At 45.8% G+C, this 26,268-nt stretch overlaps 1 protein-coding gene across 3 annotated transcripts in view; it reads right to left on the bottom strand.

The window, feature by feature from the left end:
* LOC144610671 (riboflavin-binding protein-like) overlaps nt 1-24,621 on the bottom strand; it is a 50,438-nt gene extending 25,817 nt beyond the window's left edge. Inside the window, exons 1-2 of one of the 3 annotated variants that reach the window (XM_078429546.1) lie at nt 24,448-24,621; nt 9,363-9,514 (exon numbers count right to left, since the gene is read on the bottom strand). In XM_078429546.1, the coding sequence (XP_078285672.1) occupies nt 9,363-9,495 (133 nt within the window). In that variant the 5' untranslated portion in view covers nt 9,496-9,514; nt 24,448-24,621. Of the gene's footprint in view, nt 1-9,362; nt 9,515-24,248; nt 24,268-24,311; nt 24,368-24,447 lie in introns of those variants that run through there. The other 2 variants (XM_078429544.1, XM_078429545.1) reach the window with 2 other exon arrangements.
* Between the last annotated feature and the right edge of the window lie 1,647 nt (nt 24,622-26,268).

Raw genomic sequence — 26,268 nt, 5'->3', positions numbered from 1 at the left:
TGCTGCCTGACCCGCTGAGTTACTCCAGCATTTTGTGAATAAATACCTTCGATCAGGCATGGGAGAAGGTTTTAATAGGCAGCCATGTGGTTGTGATGTTCTGTCATGATAGCTTCTCCATCACCATTAAGATGCTACAAACCTTCTCTCATTTCCCATATGAAAACCATTAGCTTTTCAGTGAAATTAGTGCAAATCCCACACACTAGGGACAACTGTATAGAGGCTGATTAACCTACAAGCCCACATGTGCTTTGTGCCTAAACCCTGAAGGGTCTCGACCCAAAACGTCACCTACTCATGTTCTCCAGGGATGATGCCTGACCCGCTGCGTTACTCCAGCACTTTGCGCGCTTTTCAGTATGAACTAGCATCTGCAGTTCCTTCTTTCTCATGTCTTTTATTGGGCCTACAGTCTTCATTTACTTGAGTTCCCATCACCGTCAATGATAGATGGACAACATTTAAAATACTTCAGGGCGGCACGGTGGCGCAGCGGTAGAGTTGAATGCTGCACCGGAGACCCGGTTTCGATCCCGACTACGGGTGCTGTCTGTACGGAGTTTGTACGTTCTCCCAGTGACCTGCATGGGTTTTCTCCGAGATCCTCTCTTTCCTCCCGCACTCCAAAGGCGGGTAGGTTTGTAGGTTAATTGGCTTGGTAAATGTAAAAATTGTCCCTAGTGGGTATAGGACAGTGTTAATGTGTGGGGATCGCTGGTCGGCGTGGACCGGTGGGCCGAAAGGGCCTGTTTCCGCGCTGTATCTCTAAATTATGGAGCTGTGTGGGCAGGAACTGCAGATGCTGGTTTACACCGAAGACAGACACAAAATGCTGGAGTCTCTCAGGCCGGCCCACTGAGTTACTCCAGCATTTCGTGTCTATTTTATGAAACTGTACCAGTCGCTGGTTGTTAACCAGTTTAACCTTGTGAACAGCTTTTCATTTGCTGTCCTCCTCCCTCATCTGGCCTATGGGTCTTTATGTCGTTGACGTCTCTAATCACACGCTTAAATATTTTGCCTGCTAATCCCTCTTTAAAGGATTGAAGAACTTCTCTGCAGAACAACATATCCTTGTTTACGCAGCGACTGGGAAATAAAAACCAGTCTCCCGAGGATGGTGGATTTACTATTGATTGTATTTTTGCATTCCTCTCAGTTTACTGAGTAGGAGTCAGTAGACAGTACCTACTCTTTCAAGCATCTGACTGGTCCCACCAGCCAGCTTTATCCATATCTCCACAATTACTTTCATTTACAGTTTATAAATGCCAGTGTGGCCTCCTCTTAATGCTCTCTTGTACTGAAAACACCATTAAGAGTAATCCACAGACATCTGGAATTACAAACAGACTACATGAGCAAGTTGACATGGGCAAGTTGGACTGAAGGACCTGTTTCCACGTGGGAAAGAACTGCAGATGCTGGTTTAAATCGAAGGTAGACACAAAATGCTGGAGTAACTCAGCGGGTCAGGCAGCATCTCGGGAGAGAAGGAATGGGTGACGTTTCGGGTCGAGACCCTTCTCAGACCTGTTTCCGTGCTATACCAGCACTAACGACAGGAAAGTAAAAGGATAGGAAAGGTTTAAAGAGATACGGGCCACACGCGGGTTGGTAGGACTAGTGTAGATGGGACATCTGGGTTGGCATGGTCAAGTTGGGCCGAAGGGCCTATTTCCGTATGGTATGACTCTATTACAGCAGCAAAGATGGGAAAGGAAAAAGACAAGAAAGGTTTAAATGATATGGGCCAAATGAAGGCTGGTCGGACTATGGTAAATGGGGCATCTTGGTTTGCATGGGCAAGTTGGGCCGAAGGGCCTGTTTACATCATGTATTTACTAGATAGTAAACCAGCCACTTCATTGTTGACAGACATGGACATTAATGGGATCCTCCTGCGTACGAAGGAATTGAAGATGCTTGTCTACACAGAAGATAGACACAAAATGCTGGAGTAACTCAGTGGGACAGGCAGCATTTCTGGAGAGAAGGAATGGGTGATGTTTCAGGTCGAGACCCTTCTTCAGACTGAATGGGATCTGCCTGCACCATTGAAACCTACGCGGCCAGAGGGAGAACTTGCAAACTCCACACAGACAGCATCCAATGTCAGGATCGAACCCAGTTCATAGGAGCTCTACCAGCCCTGCCACTGTGCTGTCCTTTAAATCACTAAAGGTGTGATCGTGATTGCAGGTCTCTTGAATATAAATTAGAAGATGCTGTGGACTAGATCTAATTTAGGATGGCATGGTGGTGCAGCGGTAGAGTTTATGCCACACAGCACCAGTGATCTAGGTTTGATCCTGACTACAGGTGCTGTTTGTACGTTCTCACTGTGACCGCCTGGGCTTTCTCCCACACTCCAAAGACATACAGGCTTGTAGGTTAATCAGCTTCGGTAAACTGTAAATTGTTCCTAGTGTGTAGGATGATGCTAGCATTCTGCATGATCGCAGGTTGGCGTGAACTCGGTGGGCCGAAGGGGCCTGTTTCCGTGCTGTATCTCTAAAAGACTAAACACAGGACCAGTGTGGATGGGTGATCGATGGCCAGCATGGACTCGGTGGGCCGAACGGCCTATTTCTACTCTGCATCTCTAAACGCATGACATGCCAGCCTTCCTCGAGAATGAGACAGACAGTGCTGGCCCGAAGGGCCGAATGGTCTCCTCCTGCACCTATTGTCTATGTTTCTATGTTTCTAAACCTACTGAGTATTTATTAACAGCACGCTCACCATATCATCTATTGGGCTGCATTGAAATTGAAATGACCTCAAATTCAAATGCACTGCAACTCAAATGTTCTACTCACCCGTTTTTCCCAACCCCTCTCCCTCCTTCCCCTTCCCGGTTTTTAAGCGGAGCGCCAATCTTGCGAGCAAGTTAGGGGGACAATCTCAGATGCAGATTCCCCATTTGCAAAGAATCCATATCTGGCCAATGAATTGCAGACCACAGGATCATTGAGGTCATTAACTGATGGTATAGCTCAGGATATTCATGCCCATCAGCGAGAACCGGGCACTGATTTTACTGCTTTAAAGGCTTTCCCGGCTGCTTGTTATTCATTGCGTTCTACCATCAACATTGTACATTTCTTGTAACCCGCCAGGTCATGGCGATGTGCGATTGTGGAGGCTATTTAAAAGGGTAAATGTGATTAGCGGTCCAGAGACCGTTCTGTGGAAGAAGGATAGAACTCTAACCCAGTGCTGCCACCAGGACACCAGGCATTTAGGGCCAAGTTAAGACTAACATTTTTTTTTTTAAACTTTGGACTCGAACTGTACAAGATGGCGCCTGCAAAGTGGAGACCCTTAGTTTGGTTTAGAGATGCAGCATGGAAACAGACCATTCGGCCCAACAAGACTCGCTGGAATTTAGAAGATTGAGGGGGGATCTTATGGAAACTTACAAAATTCTTAAGGGGTTGGACAGGCTAGATGCAGGAAGATTGTTCCCGATGTTGGGGAAGTCTAGAACAAGGGGTCACAGTTTAAGGATAAGGGGGAAGTCTTTTAGGACCGAGATGAGAAAGTTTTTTTTCACACAGAGAATGGTGAATCTGTGGAATTCTCTGCCACAGAAGGTAGTTGAGGCCAGTTCATTGGCTATATTTAAGAGGGAGTTAGATGTGGCCCTTGTGGCTAAAGGGATCAGGGGGTATGGAGAGAAGGCAGGTACGGGATACTGAGTTGGATGATCAGCCATGATCATGTTAAATGGCGGTGCAGGCTCGAAGGGCCGAATGGCCTACTCCTGCACCTATTTTCTATGTTTCTATGTTTCTACCAGCAACAACCCATACGCTACTTTCCAGGGGCAATTTACAGAGGTCAATTGACCTCCAAACCCAGGGCTTTGGAGTGTGGGAGGAAACTGGAACACCCAGAGGAACCCACGCGGCCACAAGGGAGAACGTGCAAACTCCGTACAGACAGCACCCGTAGTCAGGATCAAACCAGGGTCTCCGGCGCTGTAAGGCAGCAACTCTACCGCTGTGCTGTCCCATACACTGATTCAGTGTGGTCTACTATATTGCACTCTTGAACCTAGTATGATTGTGTCACTGAACTGATTACAAAAAAGGAATTGCACTGAACATAGGTTCATGTGACAATGAATTACCATTGAACCTGATATACATTTGTGAGGGGCATAGATAGGGTAGACAGTCAGAACCTTTTTCCGAGGACAGAAGTATAAAATGCTAGAGTAGGATAGTGTAGGAAAATAACTGCAGATGCTGGTACAAATCGAAGGTATCACAAAATGCTGGAGTAACTCAGCAGGTCAGGCAGCATCTAGGAGAGAGGGAGTGGCCGATGTTTCGGGTCGAGAACACCAGTCTGAAGAAGGGTCTCGACCCGAAACGTCACCCATTCCCTCTCTCTTAAATGCTGCCTGATCCGCTGAGTTACTCCAGCATTTTGTGATACCTTTGAAATGCTAGAGGGCATAGGTTTAAGGCAAAAGGGGGAAAGCTAAAAGGAGATGTGCTGGGCAACTTTTTTTTAAAAACACAGTGGCTGGAACGTGCTACCAGGTTTGGTGTTTGTGGCAGGTAGGATCGAGGCATTTCAGAGGCTTTTGGATCGGCACATGGACATGCAGGGAATGGAGGATATGGATTTTGGGCAGGTAGATAAGAGATGGCTTTGACATCGTATTTGGCACAGAGATTGTGGGCCGAAGGACCTGTTCTTGTGCGGTACTGTTCTGTATTCGATGTTCCAAACTGCAAAGCAACACACTGCCGACTCTGGAGATGTTAAATGGAAGCAGTCAACACTGCAACACATTTTCTTTCTAACTCTGTATTTGTCAGATGACTGGAAAGGAGGAGAAAGCAGCTTATGCATGTTAATGAGCTTAGACCTTGCGGTAGAACATTTGATTCTTCCAAGAGAAGACAAGGTCAACAGGAAGCAAAGATTTAAATATAAATAGTCCCTTAATTCCGGTTATTTAACACCACGTCTGCCAGGTAATTCTGAGTATAAGCTTCTGCCTTTCATAGTACGCGATTCTTTTGTGCTATTGTAGCTTTCTAAGTGTTATTGCTATTTGTATGAGTATTAGGATGGAACTACAGATGCTGCTTTACATCGAAGATAGACACACAATGTTGAAGTAACTCAGCGGGACAGGCACCTGTCCTGACCCGAAACGTCACCTATTCCTTTTCTCCAAAGGTGCTGTCTGTTCAACTGTGTTACTCCAGCTTTTTGCGTCTCTCTTTTCTATTAGTATTAGTTTAGTTTAGATTAGAGATACAACGTGGAAACAGGCCCTTCAGCACACCGAGTCCGCGCCGACCGGCGATCACCTGTACACTAACTTCTATGTTATTCCAGTTTCACATCCTCCATTCGAGGGGCAATTCACAGAAGCCAATTAACCTACAAACCTGCACATCTTTGGAATGAAGGAGGAAACCGGAGCACCCGGAGAAAACCCACGCGGTCACAATAGACAATAGACAATAGGTGCAGGAGTAGGCCATTCAGCCCTTCGAGCCAGCACCGCCATTCAATGCGATCATGGCTGATCACTCTCAATCAGTACCCCGTTCCTGCCTTCTCCCCATACCCCCTCACTCCGCGATCCTTAACACACTAACTCCTTACAGACAGCACCCATTGTCAGGATCAAACCTGGGTCTCTGGCGCTGTGAGGCAGCAACTCTACTGCTGGGCCAATGTAACATCCACTGAGATGGAGTGAAAGTCTTGTTTTGTGCACTATCTGGATCAATCACACCACACGTGAATACAGTCAACTATAAACAATTTCAACAAGTGGTGCAAAGAGAGAAATAACCAGAGTGCAGAATATACTGTTACATCTACAGAGAAAGTTCATGCACACAGAGTAATGCATAATATGATGTTCCATAATACACTGAGAGCAGTAGGTAAAGCCTGCACATTGCAACCCCCTCGTTCCAACACAACCACCCCTTCTAACGAGGAGCATGAGTGTGCCAGTCTCAGGGGAAACTAACTTACCTTCATACTTATCACTCACAATGCTGATTAAACCCATTGGTGATAGCTAGTTTCTTACTTATCACAAAATGCTGTCGTGGGCCTCCTCCAATGTCATATCGAGGCCCACCGCAAATTGGAGGACTTCTCTACATCGGCGAGACCAAATGCAGGCTCGGCGATCGTTTCGCTCAACACCTTCGCTCAGTCCGCCTTAACCAACCTGATCTCCCGGTGGCTGAGCACTTCAACTCCCCCTCCCACTCCCAGTCTGACCTTTCTGTCATGGGCCTCCTCCAGTGCCATAGTGAGGCCCACTGCAAATTGGAGGAACAGCACCTCATATTTCGCTTGGGCAGCTTGCAGCCCAGCGGTATGAACATTGACTTCTCTAACTTCAGATAGCTCCTCTGTCCCTCTCTTCCCCTCCCCTTTCCAGTTCTCCACCTATATCCTTCCTTTGTCCCACCCCCTCCCCTGACATCAGTCTGAAGAAGGGTCTCGACCCGAAACGTCGCCCATTCCTTCTCTCCAGAGATACTGCCTGTCCCGCTGAGTTATCCCAGCATTTTGTAGACACAATGCTGGTTTACATCTTTGGTGTAAACCAGCATTGCAGTTCCTTCCAAAATTAATACAAATTCAAATAGCAATAACTGCATCTACAGTTCCTTCCAACACATTCAAAGAGAGTTATCCAAATGCATTTGAATTATCAGAGATGAAGTCAGTTGTGGGCAGTAGAATTTAACCCTCTATATCCTCATCAGTATTAAGATTAATAGGAAAATAACTGCAGATGCTGGTACAAATCGAAGGTATCGCAAAAAGCTGGAGTAACTCAGCGGGTCAGGCAGCATCTCAGGAGAGAAGGAATGGGTGACATTTCGGGTCGAGCCCCTTCTTCAGACTGAAGAAGGGTCTCGACCCGAAACGTCACCCATTCCTTCTCTCCTGAGATGCTGCCTGACCCGCTGAGTTACTCCAGCTTTTTGTGATACCTAGTATTAAGAGTAAGGTGTTAGGAAGTGTAATCCCCAGTGATAATTCTCCGTTCAGGCAGGGAAGACAAGAGACTTCTAAGTGAGTGCCAGTGAGTGACTATTCCTCTGCATGTTAAGCAGCCACCACAAGGCTGAAGATTCGGCAGAGGTTCCCCATCCAGCCACTGTTCATCTTACAGGTGTTCAAACAGGACTGCTTTCTGCAATGCCCCTCACTTATATAGAACATAGAACAGTACAGCACAGGAACAAGCCCTTCGGCCCGTTGTATTCGTGCCAAACATGATGCCATGAGACCAACTCTTGGCTGCCTGCAGGTAATCCATATTCTCCATTCCCTGCATACCCAGAGCGGTACAGTGGCGCAGCGGTAGAGTTGCTGCCTTACAGCGCCAGAGACCCGGGTTCCATCCTGACTATGAGTGCTGTCTGCACGGAGTTTGTACATTCTCCCCGTGACCTGTGTGGATTTAATTGGGGATCTCTGGTTTCCTTCAAGCACTAAGGTCAGGACTTGGAATAGCAGCTCTACCAGCTGCACCTTCATAAGATCACAAGTTATAGGAGTAGAATAAGGCCATTCGGCCCATCGAGTCCACTCCGCCATTCAATCATGGCTGATCTCTGCCTCCTAATCCCATTTTCCTGCCTTCTCCCCATAACCCTTGACACCCATTCTAATCAAGAATTTGTCTAACTCTGCCTTAAAAACATCCACAGACTTGGCCTCCACAGCCCTCTGTGGCAATGAGTTCCACAGATTAACTACCCTCTGACTAAAGAAATTCCTCCTCACCTCCTTTCTAAAAGAGCGCCCTTTGATTCTGAGGCTGTGCCCTCTGGTCCTGGACTCTCCCACCAGTGGAAACATCCTCTCCACATCCACTCTATCTATGCCTTTCATTATTCTGTAAGTTTCAATGAGGTCCCCCTCAATCTTCTAATCTCCAGCGAGTCCAGCACCTTTTTCTGCCTATCTTTTATTAAGAAAGCCAATATTAATGCCGTGTCTTTTGCTGCCGCAAACCTAACGGACAAACCTATGGATTCTCCCTGTGACCAAGTGTGTCTCCTCTGACTGCTGCAGTTTCCACGCACATCCCAAAGACGTGCGGGTTTGTAGGTTGATGAGTCTCTGTGCGTTACCCCTAGTGCGTGGGAAATGGATGCGAAAGTAAGATTATATTTGTGAGTAAGATCAAATTATAAAAGGACTGGACAAGCTAGATGCAGGAAAAATGTTCCCAATGTTGGGCGAGTCCAGAACCAGGGGCCACACACAGTCTAAGAATAAAGGGGAGGCCATTTAAAACTGAGGTGAGAAGGAACTTTTTCACCCAGAGAGTTGTGAATTTGTGGAATTCTCTGCCACAGAGGGCAGTGGAAGCCAAATCACTGGATGGATTTAAGAGAGAGTTAGATAGAGCTCGGGGGGCTAGTGGAATCAAGGGAAGGCAGACACGGGTTACTGATTGTGGATGATCAGCCATGATCACAATGAATGGCGGTGCTGGCTCAAAGGGCCGAATGTACTCCTCCTGCACCTTTTTTCTATGTTTCTAAGATATCACGGAACTAGTATGAACAGATGATCGTTGGTCGGCATGCAATCGGTGGGCCGAAGGGCCTGTTTTCATGCTGTGTATTTAAACTAAACTAGTTTAATTTGGCAACATGCTGGGTCTGGACATTGTTGTCCAAAGTGTCTGTTCCTTTGCTGTACTGTTCTATTATTCTATACCAAGCAATCCGTGAAAAAAATGATAAAGATGCTTCGCTCTGATTTATATGTGATATTTATAATATTGCTGCATTGCCAAGTCATGTGTTGCCTCAACTTGCCCTGCTGTGCTCTCGACAGCAGGGCTGACATTTAATCCCAGTCCATCACTAGGCAGGATTTTAATTCCCCTGAATGAAGGTGTCCTTTGAAGGTGCGGCACGGTGGCGCAGCGGTAGAGTTGCTGCCTCACAGCACCAGAGACCCGGGTTCGATCCTGACTACGGGTGCAGTCTGTACGCAGTTTGTACGTTCTCCCCGTGACCTGCGTGGGTTTTCACCAATTTCCTCCCACACTCCAAAGGCATGCAGGTTTGTGGGCTAATTGGCTTGGTATAATTGTAAATTGTCCCTCGTGTGTGTTGGATAGTGTTTGTGTGTGGGGATCGCTGGTCGGCGCGGACTAGTGTTAGTGTGTGGGGATCGCTGGTCGGCGCGGACTCGGTGGGCCGAAGGACCTGTTTCCGCGCTGTATCTCTAAAGAATGAGTGCAACATAGAAAACACAGGCAGAGAGCTTTTCGGATGCGTGGTCTCTCTCTCTCTCCCTGCCGTGTACAGTCTGTAAACACTTACTCTTGGAGTATAGTGGGCAGTCGATGAGGTCTGGTTCAGGACTTGGAGAAGCTTTGTGGCCCCATGCTGCCTGGCAATTTGCATCCAGTTGTTCAACGGTCCCACATAACAACACAACAGCAATCCACAGCATTTTGGCACTCCTGTTGAACCTGGAAGAGAAAGGGGGAGAGTTAAGAACGTTGAAAGAAAGAGCTGCTTCTTCTTTGGACTGTGGCAGCGGTAGAGTTGCTGCCTCACGCCGCCAGGGACCCGGGTTCCACCCTGACCACGGGTGCTGTCGATATGGAGTTTGTACGTTCTCCCTGTGACCACGTGGGTTTTCTCCGGGTGCACCGGTTTCCTATCACATTCCAGAGTCTCGCCCCAAAACGTTACCCATTCCTTCTCTCCAGAGAGGCTGCCTGACGCGCTGAGTTACTCCAGCATTCTACCTCAGACAGCCATTCGCTCCCTCAGTGGTGCAACTGAAGAACTACCCAGATCTTTGCACTGAGAATGTACTCACAAACCTCTGGGTAAATGAGGAAGTCAAGACTTTCCCGGTGCATCTCTGCATCTCTCCTTAATCCAACCTCCAATATCCTGGACCACTACACTAGACAAATCCTGCAACTTCATAAGTTCATAAGTGACAGGAGCAGAATTAGGCCATTCGGCCCATCAAGCCTACTCCGCCATTCAACAATGGCTGATCTATCTCTCCCTCCTAACCCCATTCTCCTGCCTTCTCCCCAAAACCCTTGACACCGTACGAATCAATAATCTATCTGTCTCTGCCTTAAAAATATTCACTGACTTGGCCTCTGCAGCCGTTGGTGGCAATTAATTCTACAGATTCACCACCATCCTTCTTAAATATTCAGTAAATCGTACCCACGGATCAACTCAGTACAGTTGGCCAGAATTCAACAGAAGCTCAGCAAACAGAATACATTTAATCAGAAATAAAACAGCGCAATTCCTTGAATAGCATATGGTGATAATGGAATTTAAAATATGTTACTGGTTGTATGACATGGAGTATAAAATCTGTCACAAAGTTGATTCCTTGTCATTATCATCCTTAAATATTGTTTCAATATTCCAAGATGAACGTCTGTTCTGCCAAGTATGTCAGCCTCCCTTTATTCTCCAAATGCACTCAACAGATATTGTTCATTTTTGATGACGAAAGAAACTACAGATGCTGGAATCATGAGTAAAACACGAAGTGCTGGAGGAACGGCGGTAGAGTTGCTGCCTTACAGCGAATGCAGCGCCGGAGACTCGGGTTCGATCCTGACTACGGGTGCCGCCCGTACGGAGTTTGAACGTTCTCCCCGTGACCTGCGTGGGTTTTCTCCGAGATCTTCGGTTTCCTCCCGCACTCCAAAGACGTACAGGGTTGTAGGTTAATTGACTGGGTAAATGTAAAAATTGTGTCTAGTGTGTGTAGGATAGTGTTAATGTGCGGGGATCGCTGGGCGGCGCGGACTCGGTGGGCCAAAGGGCCTGTTTCCGCACTGTATCTCTAAAAAAAAAACCCAGCAGGTCAGGCAGTGTAAGAAAATAACTGCAGATGCTGGTACAAATCGAAGGTATTTATTTCACAAAATGCTGGAGTAACTCAGCAGGTCAGGCAGCATCTCAGGAGAGAAGGAATGGGCGACGTTTCGGGTCGAGACCCTTCTTCAGACTGATGTCAGGGGAGGGGGACAAAGGAAAGATATAGGTGGAGACAGGAAGATAGAGGGAGATCTGGGAAGGGGGAGGGGAAGAGAGGTCAGCAGGTCAGGCAGCATCAGTGAAGGGAATGGACTGACGGAACTTTGGGCTTGGGTTCCATCTTCAGACTAAAGAGTCATGAAGGGATTGAAGAAGGCTCCTGAACGGAAACTCTGTCGGTTTAGTTTAGTCTAGTTTAGATTAGATTAGAGATAGCGAGGAAACAGGCCCTTCGGCCCACCTACTCCAGCGATTCCCGCACACTGACACTATCCTACACACCTCTTTGGAGTGTGGGAGGAAAGCGGAGATCAAGGCGAAAACCCACGCAGATCACGGGGAAAACGTATAAACTTAGTACCCGTAGTCAGGATCGAACCCGCTGGCACTGTAAGACAGCAACTCTACCGCTGCGCCACCGTGCCATGCTGTTCCCCTATCTGTTCTCTCCACAGATCCTGCCCGACTCGTTGAGTTCCTCCAGCACTTTGTACGTTGTTAAATTTTTGGATTCGTCAATTCAACACAGATCTGATAACTTGCTGTGGCCATAAGACTATAAGACATAAGAATAGAATGAAGCCATTCAGCCTGTTGAGTCTTCTCCACCATTTAATCATGGCTGATATCTTTACCCTCACAACCTCATTCTCTTGCCTTCTCCCCATATATCATGAATACCTTCTTTTGAAAAATGCTTGGGCACTCTGATTCAAATTCCAAAAACACTGCAATGGGTATACCGACTGACACCCTCAAACCTACTGAGTTACTCCAGCATGTTGTGCCTTTTTCTGGCAACTGCAGTTCAACATCCAAGGATGTACACGCCACTGGAGATAAATGGGTCTACTGTAGATAGGGTGAGCAGCTTTAAATACCTGGGAGTCCACATCACAGAGGATCTGACATGGACAACACACATTGCCACACTGGTGAGTAAGGCAAGGCAGCGCCTTTACCACCTCAGACAGCTGAGGAAATTCAGAGTCTCTCTGATCCTTCAATGCTTCTACTCTGGGGCTGTAGAAAGCATCTTGTCCGGGAACATCACAATCTGGTTTGGGAACAGCTCTGCCCAGGACAGGAAGGCCCTGCAGAGAGTAGTGCGTTCGGCATAACGCACCATGGGAACTACACTCGCCCCCCTGCAGGACCTATACATCAGGAGGTGCAGATCCAGAGCAAGCAAGATTATGAGGGACCCCTACCACCCCAGCAACGGACTGTTCCAGCTGCTACGGTCAGGCAAACGCCTCCGCTGTCACGCTGTGAAAACGGAGAGGATGAGACGGAGTTTCTTCCCACAGGCCATCAGGACTGTTAACTATTATATCTCCAGGGACTAAATGTTTTTTCTGTATTAATTTTATTTTTTATGCTGTAATTGTAATGTTTTTGCACAATACGCAGGCATTGCCACTTTCATTTCACTGCGCATCTTGTATGTGTAGGTGACAAATAAACTTGACTTGACTTGTTTCCACCTGATGGTAAAATGGAAGAATATAACACTGGTGTGGAAGACAGTACCCTTGTGAAGTTGGGTATGTTTCGTTCTTTATCTACCAACGTTGTATTTGATCTGGGAGTGCTAAATGTGGACATTGGAAGTCTTCTGCCTTGTGTACAACACTTCACCTTAAAATTACCCAATTTACCACAGCACCTTAAGCAAGAGACAACTTTTTGTCTTGATTGTTCCAAGGTTTGAGGTGCACTCTTCCTTGTTATTGTTTAGTTTATTGTCACGTGTACCGAGGTATGGTGAAAAGCTTTTTTTTTTGCATGCCATCCAGCCATCAGAAAGACAATACATGATTACAACCGAGCCATTTACAGTGTATAGATTCAAGATAAGGGACTATCGTTTAGTGCAAGGTAAAGCCAGCAAAGTCCATTCAAGGATAGTCCAAAGGTCACCAAAGAGGTGGATAGTAGTTCAGCACTGCTTTCTGGTTGTGGTAGGATGATTCAATTGCCTGATAACAGCTGGGAAGAAACTGTCCCTGATTCTGGAGGTGTGCGTTTTCCCACTTCTACACCTCTTGCCCGATGGGAGAGGGGAGAAGAGGGGAGTGGCCAGGGTGCGGCTCATCCTTGATTATGCTGCTGGCCTTGCCGAGGCAGCGTGAGGTGTAGATGGAGTCAACGGAGGGGAGGTTGAGTTTGTGTGATGGTCTGGGCTGCGTTTAGAATAGGTTATGAGTTTTGGAGCATTGCCTGACTAACTGGTGCAACCTCACTCTGAGCTGTCAGAGCGTGGTGTTGCATGGATGATAATAGACACTTCCTATCACATATTGAGATTGTAATCTAGTTGAAAGTTTCACTGACATCATGGTTTGCAAGACTAAAGCTCAAGAGGTTATTTTTCTGTATTAATTTTCATTTTTATGCTGTAATTGTAATTTTTTTTGCACAATCCGCAGGCATTGCCACTTTCATTTCACTGCACATCTTGTATGTGTATGTGACAAATAAATTTGACTTGACTTGACTTTACATTCAACATTAGACGGTCTATGGATTACCCCCTTAACTCTTTATAATCTCTCTCGCTCATCCAACTTCTCATCTCATTCAATGTTGAAATCCTGATTTGTCTCTCCTACAAGCAACTTTTTCAATTGTTTTCCATTTTTGTACCCTCTGTAAGTTGGAACTCAGAACTTATGGGGAGAAAGCAGGAACGGGGCACTGATTTTGGATGATCAGCCATGATCATATTGAATGGCGGTACTGAATTGAAGGGCCAAATGGCCTACTCCTGCACCTATTTTCTCTATTTCTATGTTTCTAACTCTACTGCCTGAATTCTGACTTGTATCAGTCCCTGTTTATTCAGCCATTCGGTGAGAGTAGCACCTTGTCTCCAAGTCAAATGGTTCCATCTCCTATCCAAACACTCAAGCATATAAATGGGCATCGCAGTGTTGGTGGAACTGGTGTCTCGCTGTACCAAGATCCAGGTTCGATCCTGACCTCGGATGTTGTCTGTGTGGAGTTTGCATGTTCTTCGAGTCTTCTCTGTGTGGAGTTTGCATGGACCCTTCTGGAAGGGTCTGGAGAAAACCTGTCTGAAGAAGGGCCCCGACCCGAAACCTCACCCATCCATGTTCTCCAGAGATGCTGCCTGACCCACTGAGTTCGTTTAGTTTAGAGACACAGCACGGAAACAGGCCCTTCGGCCCACCAAGTCTGCGCCGACCAGTGATCTCTGCACACAAGGGACAATTTACGATTATAACAAGCCAATTAACCTGCAAACATGCACGTCTTTGGAGCATGGGAGGAAACTGGAGCACACGGAGAAAACCCACGCAGGTCATGGGGAGAACGTACAAACACCGTACAGACAGCGCCCGTAGTCAGGGTCTCTGGCGCTGAAAGGCGGCAACTCTACCGCTGCTCCACAGTGCCATTCGTACTCCAGCACTTTGTATTGGTTTTAGTTCCATCTGCTGTTGTGACCATCTGAGCTCTCGGTCTACGCTTCAGTTCGAAAGCGTTATCTAGTTATAGCCTTCCTTCCTTGCTTTCAGTTCCTAATTTAACTGTGGAATTGCCAGATACTCTCTTTCAATGTTGTTCTGTTCGTAAGCGTTTTTGTTTTTGTTTTTGACACCAGCATCCCCCATCCCCCCCCACCCCCTCCTCCTCCTTCCAAGTGGAAAACAACTCAGGATTGTGGCTTAAAGCTCTGTCTTTCTGATGAGACGATACACTTCTGCACACCCAGAAAACTCAGAGACTTGGCATTATTTCAAGAAAAGCAGTGCAAGGGAAACAGTAGCTGACCAGACCATTGATCACAGCCCTGGTTCTGCAGTGCTCCTGTATCCACTCACAGAACAGCAACAGAAAGCCAGCACGCAATTCTCTTGTGAAAGGTGCTATATTTTATAGCATTTACTTTCATTCTTCCTGCTCAGTATCGTAGCAATAAAATTGTTGTTTGTACATTGTTACATAATGACACCATCTCATCGGGGATAAAAACTGGTAAATGTGAACTATTTAGAGACACATGACTGAACCACATTTAACAAACCCTGCCTGGGATTATAGGCTGGTGAATTTTTCAAGTAGAATTTTTTCTTAGGGGATGGTGTTCCTAACTGCAATGTAAGAAACCAAGCTGATAAAATGGCACATAAAAAAACTTAAAGTGCTGGAGTAACTCAACAGATCAGGCAGCGTCCCTGTGAACTGTTTATGTATGTGCTGTTATGTTTGTGTGCCATTGAGCTTTCAAGAGAGAGCTGGATAGAGCTCTTAAGGATAGCGGAGTGAGGGGGTATGGGGAGAAGGCAGGAACGGGGTACTGATTGAGAGTGATCAGCCATGATCGCATTGAATGGCGGTGCTGGCTCGAAGGGCTGAATGGCCTACTCCTGCACCTATTGTCTATTGTCTATTGTATGTTCGTTTCTTAGTACCTGAACTGATGTACAGCACTTTGGTCAATGTGGGTTGTTTTTAAATGTGCTATACAAATAAAATTGACTTGACTTGGTGACATTTCAGGTTCGGGACCCTTCTTCAGTCTAAGGAAAGGTCCCGACCCAAAACGTCACCTATCCATGTACCCAAGACGCTGCCCGACCCGCCGAATTACTCCAGCACTTTGTGTCTTTTTTGTTGTTGTGTAAACCAGCATCTGCAGTTCCATGTTTCTACAGTAGATAAAATGTGAAGGCTAATTTCTTAAACCAGTAAATTCGGTACTTTGTACAAGACTGGGAGGCATTAAGCTCAATAACCTATTGAGCTTCTCAACCTGAGGATTTCCCAGGCTGATTTATGATCACTGCTCATTGATGTAGAAGACCAGGCAACTCAGTTGCAGAGTGTAAGATCCCACGGTGAAAAGGGTCAGATGATCTTGGTCAGAATCGTGCGGTTGGATATTATACATAACCCATAGATGGACCACTATGGCTCTTGCAAGGAGTCAAGAGGCAAGAGACAAGATTCAAATCAAGAGTAGACACAAGTAACTGCAGATGCAGGTTTACCAAAAAAGACACAAAGTGCTGGAGTAATTATCATATCATATCATATATATACAGCCGGAAACAGGCCTTTTCGGCCCACCAAGTCCGTGCCCCCCAGCGATCCCCGTACATTAACACTATCCTACACCCACTAGGGACAATTTTTTATTTTTTTTACATTTACCCAGCCAATTAACCTACAAACCTGTACGTCTTTGGAGTGTATTATGAACTATAAACTGTGCTGGTAGCATTAAGGACCAGGGTTGTTGCACTAATGTTGCACTAATCCTCCCACATCCCAAAGACATGCAGGTTTGTAGGTCTATTGGCTTTGGTAAAAATTGTCCATCATGTGTTTGGAATGTGGGAGGAAACCGGAGCACCCGGAGGAAACCCACACAGTCAATGATTGAACGTACAAACTCCGTACAGACAGTACCCGTAGTCAGGATCGAACCCGGGTCTCTGGCGCTGTAAGGAGGCAACTCTACCGTGATGCCACCGAAACTGTGCCAGCCATCCAGGCTCTGAAAAGCAACTCCTCCCTTTATACTGAAGAGCCAGCCTAAAGACTACAACATGCAGCCTTCTTGAATTGGAGTTGGGTTTACTACTGATTAAACTGAACCAATACAGAGCTAGGAAAGATCAGGCTACCAACTGGGATCTGCTGTAGATCATAGATTATGAGATAGACAGTGACCAGCCACACTCCAGTAGAATATCTCCACTCAACCTATCTTGCTCCATATATCTGCAATTCTTTTCTGCCACTTGCCGACCCAATTCCATTATGAAGGTACTGGACTGATATATACCGTTTCCACCAGTCTTACAGGGAGTGAGTTCCACAGCAAAGCAATTTACTGAGTGCAAGAGAGTTTCTTTTCATCCCTCTTCTGTCTTATGCCCCAAATTTCAAATCTGTCTCCTTGGACCATCCACTATTGTAATCTCTCTAAAGCGAATGAGCAAAACTAGCAAAGTGCTGGAACAACCCAGCGAGTCAGGCAGCATCAGTGGAGGGAATGGCCAGGGGACATTTCGGGTCAGGACCCTTCTCCGGACCTGAAACATCGCCTGTTCCACTCCTGACCTGCTGAGTTCCTCCAGCGCTTTGTGCTTTTTCCTCAGGATTCCAGCATCTGCAGTTCCTTGTGTCTCTCTAAAGCAGCCATTTACTGCACAGAAACACCAGTGCCAATACCCTTACATAAATGGACCACTGCTCAAGTTACCCATCAGAAGCCACAGCAACATGCTGGCATTTAGCAGGCTGCATGCAAAAAATATTTTGATTGCAGTTACTGGCTTGAACGATTCACACAGTATCTCTAAAGCCTGTAACCTCCACACCTTCAAGGACAAGGGTTCCTGGCACAAAGAAGAAACCACCAGTCTAAAGAAGGGTCCCGACCCGAAACATCACCCACCTTTTTTCTCCAGAGATGCTGCCTGACCCACTGAGGAAGGGTCTCGACCCGAAATGTCACCTATTCCTTTTCTCCAGAGATGCTGTGTGACCCGCTGAGTTACTCCAGCATTTTAGATTTCTTTTAGATTTAGAGATACAGCGCGGAAACAGGCACTTCGGCCCACCGAGTCCACACCGCCCAGCGATCCCCGCACATTAACACACACTAGGGACAATTTTTACATTTTACCCAGCTAATTAACCTACATACCTGCACGTCTTTGGAGTGTGGGAGGAAACCGAAGATCTCGGAAAAAACCCACGCAGGTCACGGGGAGAACGTACAAACTCCGGACAGACGGCGCCCGTAGTCAAGATCGAACGTGAGTCTCCGGCGCTACATTCGTTGTAACTCTACCGCTGCGCCACCGTGCCGCCCTGCGTTTGAACCAACTGCAGTTCCTTCCTACACCACTGAGTTACTCTGCAGTTTGTGTCTATCTTTGAGAACCACCATCTGCAGGTCCCCATTCCAAGCCTCACACTCTCCTGATTTAGGAATGTACCACCGTTCCTTCATCACGGCTGGATCTGAATGCTGGAACTCCCAACTCAACAGCGCCTGAAAGATACAGCATGGAAACAGGCCCTTCAGCCCTCCAAGTCCATGCCGACCATCAGATCACCCGTTCACACCAGTCTGTATTATCCCACTTTGGCATCCACTCTCTACAAACTAGGGGACATTTACCAAGGTCAATTAATCTACAAATCTGCATGCCTTGGGGATAAGGGACGAAACCAGAGCACAGGGAGGAAACCTATGGGGTAACATGCAAACTCCACACAGACTGTACCCAAGGTTAGCACTGAACTGAATAAACATGATGGGGCCTGTCCCTGTGTTCAATGACATATTCAATGTCCTTGTGTGCAATTCACTCTGCATTAAAGAACACGAAGCGTTGAAATAACAGCGGGTCATGCAGTGTCTCTGGAGACCGTGGATAGGTGACGTTTCGGATCGAGACCCTTCTTCAGACTCTGTATACATTGGCCATTTCTTTCTCTTTTTTTAGATTTTAGAGATACAGCGCAGAAACAGGCCCTTCGTCCCACCGGGTCCGTGCCGCCCAGCGATCCCCGCACATTAACACTATCCTACACACACTAGGGACAATTTTTACATTTGCCCAGCCAATTAACCTACAAACCTGTACGTCTTTGGAGTGTGGGAGGAAACCGAAGATCTCGGAGAAAACCCACGCAGGTCACGGGGAGAACGTACAAACTCCGTACAGACGGCGCCCGTGGTCAGGATCGAACCTGAGTCTCCGGCGCTGCATTCGCTGTAAGGCAGCAACTCTACCGCTGCGCCACCGTACACTGGGAAATGATCAGAATATTTGCCTGGGTGGAGGGAACAGTTCTGACTTTCGACTCCATCCAAGAGGCCAGGCATGCTCCACAATGAAGCTGCACTCCCCCAATACGCCCACTGGCATGCCATGATTGTAAACAGCAGGAGATACTGAAAGTGAAGATTGAAATCTAGATTTTGCAACGTTACCATCCAAGCACATTAACACTGGTGAGAAATGCCTCCATCTGCCATTATCACTTTAAACCAGGAGGATAATGTCTCTGTTAAAGGCATTATTTCATACCAGCAGTGTGAGGTTTCAATTTAATGCAGAATTATCTCATGGTTAGGAAGCACATTGGGTACAAAACTGAGTAGGGGGGAGATATTTTCAGGTTGGGAACCTGAAATGAAAGTGAACCTGAAATTGATGCAATGAAGCACAAAGCTAATGGGCACCTGTTGTGAAAAGACAATTAGTTCTATTTAACAGTAACCTCTTCCTCTTTCTTGTGCTGGGCAGATGTCCTGTTGTTAAAAGTACACCACCACCCTCTCCCCTCCCCTCTCCGCTCCTCTCTCCTCCCCTCTCCTCCTCTCTCCTCCCTCCTCCCTATCTTCCTCTCCCCTCCTTCTATCTCCTCCTCTCCACTCCTCTCCCCTCCCCTCCCCTCTCCTCTCCTCCCTATCTTCCTCTCCCCTCCTTCTATCTCCTCCTCTCCCCTGCCCTCCTCTCTCCTCCCCTCTCCCCCCTCCACCTTTTGAGGATCAGTTTAAGAAAAGCACCGTTCTTGGGCTTAAAATAATTTAGCCTTCCTTTTTTAAGACATTGATCTATAATAAGAGATAAAAAAGTTTTGTAGCACAATTTATTCCATTGATAATGCACTGTGGTATGTTATACAATTTCCTTGGAGTGAGTCAAGTCAAGTTTAAAAAATATGAATAAATATGAAAATACCAACAAATAATGATTTGAAAAGTAAATGCTACAGTCTACCATTCTTTCCCCCGCTATTTGTAATCGTCACCTAAATAGATTCCACATCAATATCAATGGCTGTTCATATCACTATTCAACATCAGCAGGTCAGGCAGCATCTCAGGAGAGAAGGAATGGGTGACGTTTCGGGTCGAGACCCTTCTTCAGAGTGAAGGGTCTTGACCCGAAACGTCACCCATTCCTTCTCTCCTGAGATGCTGCCTGACCTGCTGAGTTACTCCAGCATTTTGTGAAATAAATCCCTTCGATTTGTACCAGCGTGTGCAGTTATTTTCTTACACTATTCAACATCCGATCAATAACTTCCTTGATCAACAAAGCTGTCAAAACCTCCTTTATCTCTTGCCTATTCTTTTTGACTCTTGGAATATTGAGTTTTGTGTCCAAGTTATCCTGGAACAACATAGAACTTTATAGTAGAGGAACAGGACCTTCAGCCCACAATGTCTGCACTGAACATAATGTTATTAAACTAATCTATTCTACCTGCTTGTGATCCATATCTCTCCATTCGATGTGCCTACCTAAAAATCATTTTAAATGGCGCTCTTGTATAGAACACAATAAAACATAGGTGCAGGAGCCATTCAGCCCTTCGAGCCAGCATTCAATATGATCATGGCTGATCATCTAAAATCAGTACCCCGTTCCTGCTTTTTCTTCATATCCCTTGATTCCTTTAGCCCTAAGAGCTAAATCTAACTCCCTCTTGTGTTTCCACCACCACCCCTGGCAGCACTTTCCAGACACCCACCATCTAATTTATACTTTCCCTCTCTGACCATAAAGCTCTGCTCTCTTGTTTAGTTTGTTATTTTAGTTTGGTTTAGCGATACAGCGTCGAAACAGGCCCTTCAGCCTAGCGAGTCCTCGCCAACCAGCGATCCCCATAGGCTGACACTATCCTACACTCACTTTACAATTGTACCAAGCCAATTTACCTACAAACCTGTACATCTCTGGAGTGTGAGAGGAAACTCGCGCAGGTCACGGGGAGAATGTACAAACTCAATACAGACAAGCACCCATAGTCAGGATCAAGCCTGGCTCTCTCTGGCAGCAACTCTACCACTGCGCCACCATCTTTGATATTTCTACTCTGGGGAAAAGCTTCTGACTGTCAATCCTATTAATGCCTCTTATAATCGTATCAGGTCTCACTCAGCCTCTGACATTCCAAGTTTGTCCCACCTCTCCTTATAGCTAATATCCTCTAATCCAAGTTGCATCCTGGTAACCGCTGCAGGTTCCCAGACTATCAATTCATGACAGCTCTCATCTCAATCCCATCATTTCATTCGTGCCTGTACCATCCAAAAATCCCTCTCCTAAGAAAAATAAATCCAGAAAGTTGACATACACCATTTTTTACAACTTATACAGAATTTGATATCTGGTTAGGTAAGTCATATTAACGAATGTTTGTGTGGGCAGTCACATGGATCCTAGTCTAATACCTGGACGTTAGATTAGTCAGTCTGAAGAAGGGTCTCGACCCGAAACGTCCCCTATTCCTTTTCTCCTGAGATGCTGCCTGACCTGCTGTGGTACTCCAGCTTTTTGTGTCTATTTTCGATTTAAACCAGCATCTGCTGTTTCTTCCTGCACGGTTGGACTATAAATGTTGCTCAGCACCTCAGCTTGTTTAAGGGAAATGATTATTCCTTACTTTTCCAAAGTGCTAAAGCTCAAGGTTTGGCAATAGTACAAAGCTTTCAAATCCGTCACCCATCTTGAATCCCCTACATTTATAAGTGACTCTCGTCCCCAGAACATTGGATCCTGGCCCAGACAGTCACCTGTATATATCCTCCACACAGATGTGCAGGAAGGAACTGCAGATGCTGGTTTACACTGAAGATAGACACAAAATGCTGGAGCAACTCAGCAGGTCAGGCAGCAGCTCTGGAGAAAAGGAATAGGACTATTTCTTCCCTGCAATAGGAACTGGTCCTTTTCTCCAGAGGTGCTGCCTGACCTGCTGAGTTGCTCCAGCTGTTATAAGACATATTAAACATGCTATAAGACAAAACATATAAGATTATTAAGGGGTTGGACACGTTAGAGGCAGGAAACATGTTCCCAATGTTGGGGGAATCCAGAACCAGGGGCCACAGTTTAAGAATAAGGGGTAGGCCATTTAGAACGGAGATGAGGAAAAACTTTTTCAGTCAGAGAGTTGTGAATCTGTGGAATTCGCTGCCTCAGAAGGCAGTGGAGGCCAATTCTCTGAATGCATTCAAGAGAGAGCTAGATAGAGCTCTTAAGAATAGCGGAGTCAGGGGGTACGGGGAGAAGGCAGGAACGGGGTACTGATTGTGGATGATCAGCCATGATCACATTGAATGGTGGTGCTGGCTCGAAGGGCCGAATGGCCTCCTCCTGCACCTATTGTCTATTGTCTATTTGTGTCTATCACACGTTGAAGAGTCGAGACACTTCTTCAGACTGTGGACTCGACCCGAAACGTCACCTATTCCTTTTCTCCAGAAATGCTGTCTGACCCGCAGAGTTACTCCAGCTTTTTGTGTCTACCCTCCACGCAGATGCTGACCGGCTCACCGAGTTCCTCCGGCGCTTTGTGTCTTGTTCAGGATTCTGGCTTCTGCAGTTCCTCCTGTCTACTTCCAATGGCCATGTTGCCAGCCCCATTCTCTGACTTTTACTCACGTAAATTAGTCAAGTGTGGGGGTCTCAAAATGGAAGATGATATTCTCCTGCAAACAGTTCCGTAATTTCTCTCACTGGTCCAGATACAAATTTAGACAAAATTACCACACACAAATAACCTAATGTCTGAAGAAGGGTCTCGACCCGAAACGTCACCCATTCCTTCTCTCCCGAGATGCTGCCTGACCTGCTGAGTTACTCCAGCATTTTGAGAATAACCTAATGTAGCTGACAGCTTTCTGCATAGATTAACAATTTAAATCAATAGACAATAGACAATAGGTGCAGGAGGAGGCCATTCGGCCCTTCGAGCCAGCACCGCCATTCAATGTGATCATGGCCGATCATTCTCAATCAGTACCCCATTCCTGCCTTCTCCCCATACCCCCTGACTCCGCTATCCTTAAGAGCTCTAACTAGCTCTCTCTTGAAAGCATTCAGAGAATTGGCTTCCACTGCCTTCTGAGGCAGAGAATTCCACAGATTCACAACACAATTCGCAAATCGTTTAATAGGACTTTCCTTGAATGTAATTTAAGGGTAAGAGGGGGCAAAGTTTAAAGGAGAGGCAAGTTGTTTTTTTTAAACACAGAGTGGTGGTGGAGGTGGAAGCAGTTATCACAGTGGCGTTTAACAGGCTTTTAGAAAGGCACCTGGATAGACAGGGAATGTAGGGATATGAATCACACACAAGCAGAGGAGATCAGTCTAACTTGGCATAATGTTCGTGACAAACATTGTGGCCCACGGGACCTGTTCCTGTTTTATGTTCTAAATAAAAGGCACCGATTTTTTTAACTTTGGAGGGGAAAAAAAAACCGAATCTAATTTGTCAAGTGAGATTTCCAACCAACATTTTACGGTTTAAATAAAAACAAATGGCTGGAGGAACTCAGTGGGTCAGACAGCATCTGTGAAATGGACAGATGACGTTTGCAGTTGGGACTCTAATTTTCTAGTTATGTCACGGTATTTATTTCGCCCCCACTACATTTTATTAGAAGCAGTCTTTTTTTCCAAATCATGGTTTAGCCTAAGATTACCATCTGCATAATTCTTCTTCGACACCGCACACTGTAAACCTCACCCAAATAGGACTATTGTTGTTTTAAAAGAGGATTAACTCATTCCTGGAATAGGTCTCCACGATTCACTTTCACTTCTACTCCGAACCAAATTAATTTCACGAAATTAATCCCACCGCCCCATTCCCAAAATGGGAGAGAGAGGAAAATAAAACATGGATCGATCTATGAAATAAAACATAAATAAATAAATGCGGGGTGGGATTTTATCCAAACGGCTTGGTGTTGTAAGAATTAGTCCATAGCAAGATCGAACCCACAAAAACTCAACCGGTCACATTGCAAAAATAAAACGGAGAGGGATATTAGACAAATCTTGGACATAAAGTTTTTCACAACGCAAGCTGTTGGTATTGTATATATATATATATATATATATAAATCACTGCAAGAATCGAGGATAACAAATGATTTTTCTAACGGTGGTGAAGATTAAACGCTGTAAAGATTAAACATAACATGATTTATGGTGTAAAGATTAAACATTACATTGTTTTATGCTGTAAAGATTAAACACAACATGTTTTATGCTGCAAAGATTAAACACAACATGATTTATGGTGTAAAGATTAAACATTACATTGTTTTATGCTGTAAAGATTAAACACAACATGATTTATGGTGTAAAAATTAAACATTACATTGTTTTATGCTGTAAAGATTAAACACAACATGAGATTTCAATGCAAGCGATCAGATTTAACCTGCAAACGCCCCACGCGAATCTTTTCCAAAAATCATGCATTATCTGTGAAATGTTGCATTTATCCTTCTTGGTAAACTTGGGTCCCCCCCCCTCCTCCTCCTCTCTGTCCCCGTTATAACAGGTTGCATGAGTACCTGCGATGAAGTGGAGAGATAGCGAGATAGAGAGTGCGACCCTCCGCTCTTGGGTATTCAGTAGATTATGAGTTTGTGCGCCTGTTCTGCTCGGGCGGTGGAGCAGAACCCTCTCCTCGCCAGCATCTCCTCCCCACCCACCTGTCCCGCCTCCGCCGAAGAGCCACACAGGCAAAGGGCCGGAGCTGAGGGAGGAGCGCGGTTCTTACGGTGGAGGCAACTCACAAACCCAACCCGCTGAATTGAGCTTTCCAAACAAGTGGCAGACCGAGATAAGAGGCATCCAATGAGTTCACCAAACAAACATCAGTCTGAAGAAGGGTCTCCTCGACCCATTCCTTCCCTCCTGAGATGCTGCCTGTCCTGCTGAGTTACTCCAGCATTTTGTGAATAAATACCTTCGACTTGTACCAGCATCTGCAGTTATTTTCTTACACTTCTTAAACACGCAGGGGGAATGAGTTGTGACCCATTTACAAAAGTGAACCGAAGCCATTTCACTGAACTGAATTCAAGAGATTCAAGAGTCAAGATATCTTTATTTGTTTTTGGACGAAATTCAGTCACCCACAGACCAACAACAAAAGCATTAAAATAGGCAAATTACACAATAAAAGCATTAAAATAAGCAAATTACACAACCCCAGCCAACACACACACAAAAAAGAAACATCCATCACAGTGAACCGAACAAATATGAATAAGTCTAAAAATCTATACACCAGTGCATATTAGAATCCACTGTGAGATGACCCTCAAGAGAGACCTCTCTCCATCATCGTCTATATCTCCCGGTTCCCTTATCCCTAACTAGTCTGAAGAAGGGTCTCCACCCATTCCTTCTCTCCAGAGATGCTGCCCGTTCCACGGAGTTACTCCAGCTTTTTGTGTCTGTCTTTGGTTTAAACCAGCATCTGCAGTTCCATCCTGCACACTGCCATCTATCTCATTGTAGACCGTCAAACTATCTTTCACAAAACGCTGGAGTAACTCAGCAGGTCAGGCAGCATCTCAGGAGAGAAGGAATTGGTGACGTTTCGGGTCGAGACCCTTCTTCAGACTAATTAGGAAGCAGGGTCTAGTTAGACTGAGGAAGGGTCTCGACCCGAAACGTCACCCATTCCTTCTCTCCTGAGATGCTGCCTGACCTGCTGAGTTACTCCAGCATTTTGTGAAATAAATACCTAAGTACCAGCATCTGAAGTTATTTTCTTACTCAAACTATCTTTAATAGGACTCTACTGGACATTATCTTGCACTAAACGTTACTCCCTTTATCCTGTATCTGTACATTGTGGGTGGCTCGATTGTAATCATATATAGTCTTTCCGCTGTCTAGATATCACCCGACAAAAATGCTTTCCACTGTACCTCGGCACTTGTGACAATAAACTAAACTAATTTAAACTATACATCAGAACCTTTTATCCAGGGTGGAAATGTCAAGGAGATTAGTTTAGCTTGACACCATGTTCAGCAAGGACATTGTGGGCTGAAGGGCCTGTTCCTGTGCTGTACGATTGTGTGGTCTATGTATCTAAAATTATGAGAGGCAAAGATAGGGTAGACAGTCAGATCCTTGTTCCCCAGGGTGTAAATGTCAAAGACTCGAGGGAAAAACCCGCCCAAGTTTTTCTTTGACGCATTCTTCCAAAGTTAAACCCTGTCCCCGGTTGTTGATATACCGCGGACATCAAGACATTTCCACCCTGAGCCATTTTAAGACATCTATGTTGAAAGACTGGAGTGACTAGGCTTGTATACACTGGAATTTAGAAGGATGAGGGGATCTTATTGAAACATATAAGATTATTAAGGGGT

Source organism: Rhinoraja longicauda, chromosome 37 (genome assembly GCF_053455715.1).
Source record: "Rhinoraja longicauda isolate Sanriku21f chromosome 37, sRhiLon1.1, whole genome shotgun sequence".
Taxonomy (NCBI): domain Eukaryota; kingdom Metazoa; phylum Chordata; class Chondrichthyes; order Rajiformes; family Arhynchobatidae; genus Rhinoraja; species Rhinoraja longicauda.
The sequence above is the reverse complement of the archived record's forward strand: the minus strand, read 5'-3'. Positions and strand labels throughout refer to the sequence as shown.